The sequence below is a fragment of the Corvus kubaryi genome, unplaced genomic scaffold (genome assembly GCF_017639235.1).
Source record: "Corvus kubaryi isolate FWS band 111438036 unplaced genomic scaffold, C.kubaryi_AGA036_p1.0 114, whole genome shotgun sequence".
Taxonomy (NCBI): domain Eukaryota; kingdom Metazoa; phylum Chordata; class Aves; order Passeriformes; family Corvidae; genus Corvus; species Corvus kubaryi.
The window spans coordinates 324146-334517 of record NW_024580653.1 but is presented as its reverse complement, the minus strand read 5'-3'; the positions used below and the strand labels follow the sequence as shown (position 1 = coordinate 334517).

Below are 10372 nucleotides of genomic sequence, written 5' to 3'. Positions count from 1 at the left end.
GCCCAGAGCTCTGTCAGCCCTGTCCTGCCCAGAGCTCTGTCCTGCCCTGAGCTCAAGGGGTCACTGCCGAAGGAGCATCCCCCCAGGCCAGCCTGCAGGAAGGGAGGGGTGGCAGGGAGAGCACTGCTCCATCCAACACCTCTGAAGATATCCATCTCACAGGATGGCAAAGGAATGCCAGACATCCCAGTTATGGGCTCTGACATGACAAACTCCAAGGGCTGAGCCTCACCCTTTGAAGCATGAAATATTTTTTCTCCTTTCCCAAGAGGAAAAATAAAAGATGGGAGAAAAAATAACCAGCAACTCCACTTCTCACACCAAGTGCTGTCAGGAACACTTCTCTAGGAATCATCCTGCAGTGTGGGAGAACAACACCAAGTGCCCCCCGTATCCCTTTCCACCCTTTTGTGTTAATTATATGGCAAATGAAATGAGGAACAGGAAAACCTGTTTATCTCCAAAACACAGAGTACAAATCTCCAGGAAACAGCGTGGTCCACGAGAAACCTCTGAGAGCAGCAGGAGCAGAGGCCAGGAGGACAGTGCTTGGGACAGGGACAGCCCCCAGGGTGAGATGAGAACAGCCTTGGGATGAGATGGGATGAGGACAGCCCCCTCTGCCAGGTGTGCTGCCATCACCACTCCCACAAAACCACCAGCATCTCCAAGTTAGTTTCCACACTTCCCGGTTTCACAGTTTTGGAGCGTGTCCTCTTTCATCCAGAGGCCCTCCAGGACACAGCTTAATTAACTGACTGTCCCCTCAGCAGGCCAGGCTGCAGGAGTGCCACCTCCATCTGCCATCCCTGAGGGAAGCTGAGGGACCTCCTCATCTTGCCAGCACTGCAGCAGGGTGTCCCACTCACACCTCTCAGGACACCCACAGCCAGAGCCAGCCTGGGCCCCGGGAGGGAGCTGGGAAGCTAAAAAGTCTGAGATACTGGGCATCAGAACAGAGCAGAGATGGGGCTGCCCTGGCAGAGCCTGGCACAGTCCAACCCCCCTGGGAGCATCACCAGCTGTGCTGGGTTTGTGCCCCAGTCCTGGCTGGGGACAAACTGACCTGAACCTCCAGGCAGAGCCACCTGGATCCACATATCCCACAGACAAGAGCACGGCATGGACAAGAACTTCCTTCCTGATGCTTCCACAGGTTTGACAAGCAAACAAAACCTCCTCCTGATTCTGTGGTTTGCAGGCCAGACCCACCGTGAAACCCCGGGAACATGGAACCGCTCCGAGATGCTCAGATCCTTCATCAGCCCTTGCCCCACCAACACTCCATCCCTGCTTGCTTTCCTTTCACCTCCCACAAGCACTGCCACTGCTGAGGGGCCCGACTCGGATCCAGCTCCAGGAATGCCAGCCAGAGGAGGAGGCTGGGAGGCTCCAGGAGATGGGATCACTTCCCTCAGCAGCAACCCCTGAGCGCAGCCCCATCAGGTGGGAGAAGCCATCACACATGGGATTAAGAGGGAATAACCCTTCACAGCCTGCCTGGCCTGCAGGTCTCCTCACCTCACCTGCAGTCCTGGAGCTGCTCTGTGACAAGCACGAGGCCTCCAGGCCAGCACGAGATGCCAAACCTGGATTTTTGCCTTCCAAGGGCCAAGCAGCCGGAACAAACCCACCCGGGCACCCTTAACAACAGCAGCTGCTTGGAGCAGAATACTTCCAGAATTATTTCTATCCCCCCAAAAATGAGTTTCTATCCTCCATCCATCTCTATCTAGTTAAAAAATAACTTTTTTTTCCCTTTGGCTTACTCACCCATTAATTATGTCCTGGCACTCTTACAGATCTAAACACAAGCATTGCTTAGCAGCTTTAATCCTGAATTATTCCTCCCTTCCCTGCAATCCAAAGCCTCCCTTGCCTGGGAAGGGGCAGGCTGTTCCAACCAGCAAGCTGTTCCTTTGTAACTCAGAGAGGAACATTCCTCAAGTTCTCCTGTTTATTGTGTTTTTATCCTCCCAAAACAGCCAAATTTACAGCACCAGAGCTCCAAACCTGCAGAGAAGAATTAAACTGACCTTAAAACTCCGTCCTTCAGGGAAAAACGAACGCTTGGCTATAAAAATAGTGTCTTGCCCTGCAAAACGTGTGTGTGTGTTACCAAACATCCCCGTTTCCAACTGCATTGCTGCTGCTTCCACTTTCTGAGAGCCGCTGGGATCAGCAGTTCCCAAATCCCGGAGGAGGTGAAGGGATGGTGGAACTGAGAGCATGCAGAGCTCCTCGGTGGGATAAAGTGCACTTCCAGGGAAGGGCTGTATTTGCCTCTGTGGGTCCTGCAAATGTTTCTTACAGCAAACCTCAGCAAGGTGTAGAGATAGATAGATAGACAGATAGATAGGTAGATAGATACATACATAGATATAGATATCTATATAGGCCAGAGGCAACCACTCGGGCTGGTCAGAGACTTCCAAGGAGCACTTGGTGGTTCCCAAAGTCAGACTCCACAGATGTCTGTGACACACAGTGAGTTAATGCATTTTCCAAAGTGGAAAAAATAGGTTACTTAAAAATAGGTCCATAATCCAAACAAACAAGCACCCCGGTACTATTTCATGGAGGGAAAACAAGCAGGCAGGGACAATCCAGGGACAGAACCACATGCGGCTCCCGAATGACTTCCTTATGCTCCTCTGAAGGTTTTCCATCAATTGCAGGGCCAGGGACTTCGGCCAGGACTGCCAGGAAAAACTCCTGTGCCATCACTCCTTACCATTAGTTGTATTATTAGGATTATTGCAGAGACCTCAGACCCTTGCAGGGCCTAAAGGGGCTCCAGGAGAGCTGCAGAGGGGATTTCACAAGGGCTGGAGGGACAGGAGCCAGGGAATGGTTTCCCACTGCCAGAGGGCAGGGCTGGATGGGAGATTGGGAAGGAATTGTTCCCTGGGAGGGTGGGCAGGCCCTGGCACAGGCACAGCATGAGGCAGGAGCTCCTCAAGGCCCCCATGTGCTGCAGGAGTGGCAGAGCAATGGCTTTAATTAAAGTCCTTCATCCCCACCAGCACCAGCTCCTAAAGCTGAACCAGAGCTCTGGAGGTGGCAGAAAATTAATCAGGCACGGCTGCAGGGGCTGAGGAAACGAAGGTGAGGGAAAATTAAAGTGTTCCAGAGAGCCCAGCTTGGATCAGCCACGGGAGCAGAGCAGACGACTCAGCACGACAGCGCTGCCTCTGTGGGAAACATCCCCAGATTCCAGCAGCAAACAGAGTCTGGAGGGTGGCAGGGGGAAGCAGCAGGGTCCAGGGCTGCACCTGCTAACAGCAGAATGCAGAAAAGAGGCCAAAACCCCCCATTATTCACAGCACCCCACACTGGTTTGGGCTCGGAGGGATCTTAAAGTCCATCCAGTGCCAGCCCTGCCATGGCAGGGACACCTTCCACCATCCCAGGCTGCTCCAAGCCCCAATGTCCAGCCTGGCCTTGGGCACTGCCAGGGATCCAGGGGCAGCCCCAGCTGCTCTGGGCACCCTGTGCCAGGGCCTGCCCACCCTCCCAGGGAAGGATTTCTCCCCAGTAGCACTTGTCTGACACAAGGAGGGGCGATGGAATCTCCTTCTCCAGCTGGGGGCAGGGGGCATTCCCAGACCTTCAGCCAAGAGCAGTTAAGGTCCCATCTCCCCTTTCCAGCACGTTCCTGCCCCTCCAGTTACCCACAGCAGGGCTCCACACAGCTGGACCACCGGGAAAAGGAACCCCCAGGTCCCAAAGGGCCTTTCCAGCGGGAATCCCAGAGCTGCCCCGTGAGAGCTGCAACTCTCCCGCTTGCTCTGCCTGCTCAGGAGTTTTTTTCTCTCTCTCTGGATTTAAAGCAAAGCTAATTAATGAAGGAAACAGCTTTCTTAACACTAATAAGTTTGTGCAATTAGGGCTCTGGGGAGCAGAATGCCAGGCTGGGCACAGTCCAGCACCAAAGGGTGCCCAGGCCTGGCACCGACCCTGGGCTTGGAACCACCAGGGACACGAGCCACTGCCAGCGCCTTTTCCATCGGCACAGCCTCCAAGTGGGACAAGCAGCAGGTGAGGGATAACCTCAGGGAAAAGTGCTGCTTTTCAACCACCTGCTCATAGAAAGGGATTTCCAACTAACAAACCACAGAATCCCAGGATCCCTGAGGCTGGAAAAGCCCTCCCAGCCCAGCCAGTCCCAGCTGTGCCCCATGCCCACCTTGTCCCCAGCCCAGAGCACTGAGTGCCACCTCCAGCCCTTCCTGGGACATCTCCAGGGATGGGCACTCCACACCTCCCTGGGCAGCCCCTCCAATGCTAAATCCCTGTGGAATTATACCAGGATGGCCTTTTAGGTCCCTTCCCTCCCCAAAGCCCAGGCAAATCATGAACTACCCCTCACTGGAGGGTGACTCAGCCCCCCTGGGCTGTCACTGGACACTGACCCGTCCCTCCATCCCCTGCCCAGAGGAGGAGAGAGCTCTCACAGGGAACTGTGATGCACCAACACACACAGGCAGCCACGAGCCAAAGGCCAACTGAGCAGGCCAGAGGAAAGCAAAGTGCTTTTCCTCCTTGCTCCCTTTGGGATAAGGCTCCGCTCCAGGACCACCAACGCACCCCAGACCCCGCAGCCACAGCGCAAGGGCTGTCAGGAGGCTCCTTCCTCACACATTTACTGCTCCATCCCCTCCTGAGAGCAAAGGACGGAAAGGAGAGAAGGATTGCTGCCCTGGACTTCCCACGTGGATATGTGCCTCCCTGCCCCACTGTGGGCAAGGCCAACTCCAAAAGGCCACTCTGGAGCAGGAGATCCAGCTCCCTCCAGGCCAGGCAGTGTCCCAGCAGCTCCCCTTGCACCGCTCCCCTGGGAAGGGACCACCCGAGGGGCACAGGAGACATGGAGAGAGCCGCTTTCCAAGGCAGCAAATAAATAGATCTAACAAGAAATTAAATTAAGATCCTCTCTCTGATCCAGCTGAGCATTACTCCAAGTTTCTGGGCCAAGCAGGGAAGGGAATGAGCTGGAGGGAGCCAGGAGCTCCCCAGCAGCCCCAGTGCTGCCCAGCTGGCCCCGCTGCTCCTCCTCCTCCTCCACATGAGGCCAGTCTGCTGCCAAAACACAATTTTTCCACCTCTCAGAATGGCAATTCCTCAAGATGAGTTTCATTCCCGAAGGAAGCCAAGGCTGTGCAATCCACTGGGGCTTCCAACTGAGCTGGGGAAGAACATGGACTGTTTCCTGGCAGAGTCTTCCAAGTATTCTCACAACTGCCTTGTCTCCCTTGCCTAACCCAAAGCTGCTACTCACAGGTGCAGCTTCTACTGAAATGAATTAACTGAACAGCAAAACCTCCTTAAAGGGCACCTTATCAAAGCAAGGAGAGCACAGCAAGTTGCTGTGTCCCATGAGCTCTGCCAGGCCCGTGGAAGGACGGGCTGCAGGAGTTACTCCAGGGCAGGTGTGTTCAGACCAGGCAGGCACCTCCCGGGGGCTGGGGTCCAGGGCAGGGCCTGCAGGTTGAAACCCTGCCCTGGTTCTGCTCCCACAGCCCTGGGAGGGTACCAAGTGTCAGAGAGCAGCTGGATCACAGAATGCTGGAAGAGATCTCCAAGATCACGGAGCGCACCCGTCTGCAGCACCTGGATCCCCATCACAGCTCCTGCCTGACCGCCTGCCTCCACGCACCCAGGCCTCTCCAGGGCAGCTCCCGTGGCACCCTGCTCGCTGCAGCCCTGGAATCAGTAGCTCTGGAAAGGGACAGAGCCCGGACGTGGCTCCCAGTGACACAAACTCAGCAGTGCCAGGGAGCTGCACCGACCTCGCGTTTCGCTCCCTCAGCGACAGAAGGGTTTAACTGGGCAGATCAAGGAGAGCCATCCCTGTTCCCAGCCTGCAGGATGAGCCATCACTGAGCTTCCAAAAGCTCCACTGAGGCCATGTCCTGCTCAGATGCCAAAAGCTTTCACTGCAAGTTTCAAGTCCAAACCCATCAACCAACTCCCAAGGCAGAGGCTTTGCAGCGAATGATTCACTTCCAGTGAACTTCCAGTGATGGCAAGGACAGACAGGGCTTGGGCACAGCCCCTCACACAGAAATTTGTGCTCTCTCCCTCTGGAATTAGTAGTGACAGTTACAAGCCTGTGGCTGCAGCCCCCTTTCCTCACACTGACCTTTGTCCCACGGGACGTTCCCTGGGTTCAAGGTGTTCCAGGCAAACACAGAAATAGCCCTGGGCACAGCCCTCCAGCTTTGGACACGACACTATCAGGATATTTTTTAAACTTGTTTCTTAAACCAGTTAGAAAAGAGCAAAGATGACTCAAAAAATGTTGTGATCAAGGAACCACGACAGGGAAGCAGGAGACAGGGCAGGAGAAGGAGAAAGGAAGAGAAGGAGGAGCTGCTGACCTGTGCCAGCCCTGCACCAGAGTCCAGCCCTCGCCACCCCCTGACACACGAGCTCCACATCACCCAAAACCACCTCAATCCCAACAATCCAGAGCCCACCCCTGAACTGCTGCAGGGAAGAGAGCCAGGGACGATCCCTGACCTGCCTCAAGGATGCCAGAACGGGGACCCACACGAGGCCCCAGACATGGAGACACGGCCCCACATCCCTGTGGATGCCAGACCACAGGAAGGAATTCCAAATAAAATGAAACAAGGCTCAGGGCAATGCAGACTCACACCACTTCCATATTATTGCAGGGAGATGGGGCAGGTCTGGATCTGTAGGTGAAAGGGGTAACCATGAAGAGAACCAGGGATGACCCCCAGTTGTCCAAATCCCTGCCTCTTCACGGTCAGTTTTCCTTGGATCTCCTACAAACACACCTGAAAGTGCCCACCTGTGCGGGGCTGTACAGAGGACAAACAATTAAAATAACAGTAATAATCCTGAATCCCATAGACTGGTTCCAGGTGATGTGATTTAAGGAGGAAGAGCCAACTGAGCAAGGTTAGTATTTTAAGTAAGATGAAATTTCAGATTTTTGACCCAAACAGTGGGTCACATTTTTGATGGCTCACATAAAACTTGTGTAAAATATTGGCCACAGCTCTGAAGGATGTTCTGATAAGAAAAAGGACCAAAACCTGGCTGATGGGAACAACAGCCAGACTACAGCAAATGAGCAGAAAGAAGGGGGGGGGAAAAATCCCTGAAAGTCCAGTTTGTTCCTGAGGAGACTCGTTTGCCCCTTTTAGGGGGTGTGAAAAGGTCCTGGGGTCGGGCTGCAGCCTGACAAATTCGGGCTAAAAATAACCAGGGCGGGTGCAAACAATAACGTGGGGCCGGTCACACATCCTGTGACAGCGGCACCGGCACCGGCACCGGCAGGATCCCAAAGCTGGGCTCAGGGCACAGCCAGGGAGCTGCAAGGGGCCCCTTCTGCCTGGCCTGGGCGCCAAACCCCCCACACCTTGTGAAATGGCTCCTGTGCTGCCGAGAGGAACCAAACTTCAATCTGAACCCAGCAGGAAAAGATTAGAGATCAAAGATTAAGGCCTCAATTCGCTTCTGAGTGAGTCAAAGCCAGGAGAAAATTTGTTTTTCCCCGGGGTTCAGTCACCAACTCTGATTTTCCTGCGGATGAACTCACCCGTTTCAAACTCTCGCTTAAAAAAAAAAAATCCCAGGAATCGGGATCATTCACTAATCCTCTATAAAACCTGCTGATGCATCCCCTGAGTGTGCAGAGGAATCGCAGCAGCCCGAGAAGTGCTGCAGCTCAGGCTTCTGCTCTCTGCAAACACCTCCCTGCATCGCCTGAAAAACTTCCCCGCTGATGACATTTCATCATTAAAATTCTGCCATCCTAATTAAAGAATTAAATAAAAGCACCTTTGCACCTCGGAAAATGTGTCAAAAACGAGCACTTTCACTTTCAAAACGGCGTCCAACACTCACCTCTGCCTCACACCGAGCAGCCAACACAGCCGGCACCTTCTGCTTCCAGGGAAAACATCAGGAAAAGTGTCTCCTGTGCCGGCTGAGGACATCCCTGCTGTGAACTGGGAGCAACAGCTCAAAGAGCTCAAAACCAAATGCCAAGAGACCTCGGAGGACGCCCTGAGCTGTGGTGGGAGAGGGCGAGGAGCGCTCCCGATCCGCCTGGCTGCCCCGGGGAGGGACACGGATCCCTCCCTGACCACGCTCCCGCACGTTTGGGGCCCCAACCTGTAGCCAGTTATTAATCCCTCGCAGGTTTGGGAAGCCAGCAGTAACCCAAACATGGCCCGGAGTGACCCAAAGCACTTGTCCTGCAGAAACAGCCGTGCCGGGGGGAACTGATGGGAGCCCAGGGCCTGGGGCTGCTCCCGGCCCGGTGCCGGCGCTGCCTCCGCTCGCCGCCGAGAGCAAAGCCAGCAGCTGAATCACCCAGGCTGCCACACTTCTGCAGGGCCTCCAAAAATAACTCCGCTGGAAATTCCTTGGAGGCACAAACCTTGCTTCACAAGGACTGCAGAGATCCAGTTTCCTCAGTGGAGCAGACTGGATGCGAACCGGCCCGAGGATTTGGGAGCACAAGGGAAGGGGATGAGGAGCCCCTTCTCCCGGAGACAGAAAACAGCGAGCCACAGAACCCATCCCTGGCCAGGACGGAACAATCTCCCTGCCCAGGGCTCACACACCGAGCTCCCGACGGTTCTGCCGATCCCACAGCTCCAGGGCCTGCTCCTTGCCCCGTTCCCACCAGCAAGCCCCGTGCACAAAGCCGATCCCTTCCCAGAACGCCGCTGCGGCGCCTTTCATCCAGATACCCACCATCCGAACACCCTCCCGGCACCCGAACCCCCCGAGCTGCAGCCCGGCCCGCTCCCACAGCCCCGAAGGGAAGCTTCTTCCCTGTCCTCAAGCAGGGCGCGGTGCAGGCGGGACCCCGGCGCGGCCCGGGGGAGGCTGCGGGGGCTCGGGGGTCCCAGGGGCGGAGCAGCAAGCGGGGCTCAGCACTGCCCTTCCCGGGAGCTGCTCCCGGCTCCGGGCACCCTGTGCCCCTCGGGGGCCGGACCCCAACACGGCCCCGCTGCGGGCTGGGGGTTCCGGCCCGCTCCTAAAGTTCCCAGCGGGATTTATGGACCGGCTCCAGCGCTGACCTCGGGCACTGTCACAAGGACACAGAGCCCACGGAGGCGGCACCGGCTCCCAGCGGCGGCCACAGCCGGGCTCGGGGGGCAGTCCGGGGGGCTCGGCTTCTCCTGCCTTCTCGGCTGGAGGTTGGGTTTTGGGGTGGAGGGGATGGAAATGGGGGGAAGCAGAGTGGCTGGGCCTCAGGGCTTTGCTGCCTGTGCTCCTCAGGTGGGACGCGCTCGTCCCTGGAGCGGAGGGGAAGCAAGTCTGGGGGTCCCACAGCCGGGAATGTCCCTAAAAAACAACTAAACACCGGAATTATCGGCACGATCCCGAAGTTCCTGCCAGACTCTCATTACCAGAGGGCAAACAAGTAAAATAACACGAATAATCTTAAATCCCGCGAACTGGTCCCAGCCGATGCGATTTAACGAAGAAGAGCGCAATATTCTAAATGAGCTGAAATTTAAAACTTTTGACCCAAACAGCCGGAGCCCGCTGCAATAATAAACACGGATTATTTCGGTCCTTGCGAGGCCCCGAACCAGGGCCGGGTCGGAGATCACTGCAGCTCTTGCCCGAAACCCGGAGGAATGGCCCCAAAACAGGGAGCGGGGGGGGGGGCTGGCAGGGCCCTCCCCGGGCAGCGCCCGAGCCCGGCGGGGCGGGCAGGGGAACACCAGGGGTATCGGGCGGGGGCTCACCTGCGATGGCCGAGTCGTCCAGGTGGGAGCCGGGGGCCCGCTCGGCGCGGCCGGGATGCTGCAGCAGCAGCAGCAGGAGAAGGAGGAGGAAGAGGCCGCACAGCGCTCGCACGGCCCGGCCCGGCCGCGGCTCCATTTCCGCGTCCCCGCCGCCGTCAGCTGCTCCTTGGCATCGGCACCGGCTGCGGGCCCGCGGGGTGTCCCGGTTGTCCCGGTTATCCCGGCTATCCCGGTACTGCCGCGAGCTGCGGCCGCGCACCGGCTACCGGAACCCTCTGCCCCCCCCTGCCCGCAGTGGTCTCTCCCAGGACAGCTTCCCCCCCCGCCGCAGTGGTCTCTCCCGGGACAGCCCCAGTCCCCCCGCCCTCAGTGGTCTCTTCCCGGGATCACCCCGCCGGTCCCTCGCCTCTCTGCCGGGATAACCCTTCTCCCCGCCACCTCCGTTAGGGTCTCCCCGGCCCGCTCCGTCCCTCCGTCGCCTTCTCACAGCGGTGCTCCCCGCAAAACCCCGCTCTGTCTGTGCCGGGACAGCCCCGCACCCCCCCCTCCCCGCCGCGGTGGTCTCGCCCGCCGCCCTACGCACCGGGCCCTGGCGCCGCCGCGCGCGCGCTGACAGGGGGCGT

General features: G+C 57.2%; 1 protein-coding gene across 1 annotated transcript in view; it reads right to left on the bottom strand.

Moving 5' to 3' along the window:
• Positions 1-10053, bottom strand: part of LOC121676721 (stromal interaction molecule 1-like) — a 67318-nt gene extending 57265 nt beyond the window's left edge. Inside the window, exon 1 of the mRNA XM_042012657.1 lies at positions 9750-10053. Coding sequence (XP_041868591.1) covers positions 9750-9885 — 136 coding nt within the window. The 5' untranslated portion in view covers positions 9886-10053. The remainder of the gene's footprint in view (positions 1-9749) is intronic.
• Positions 10054-10372: the final 319 nt, after the last annotated feature.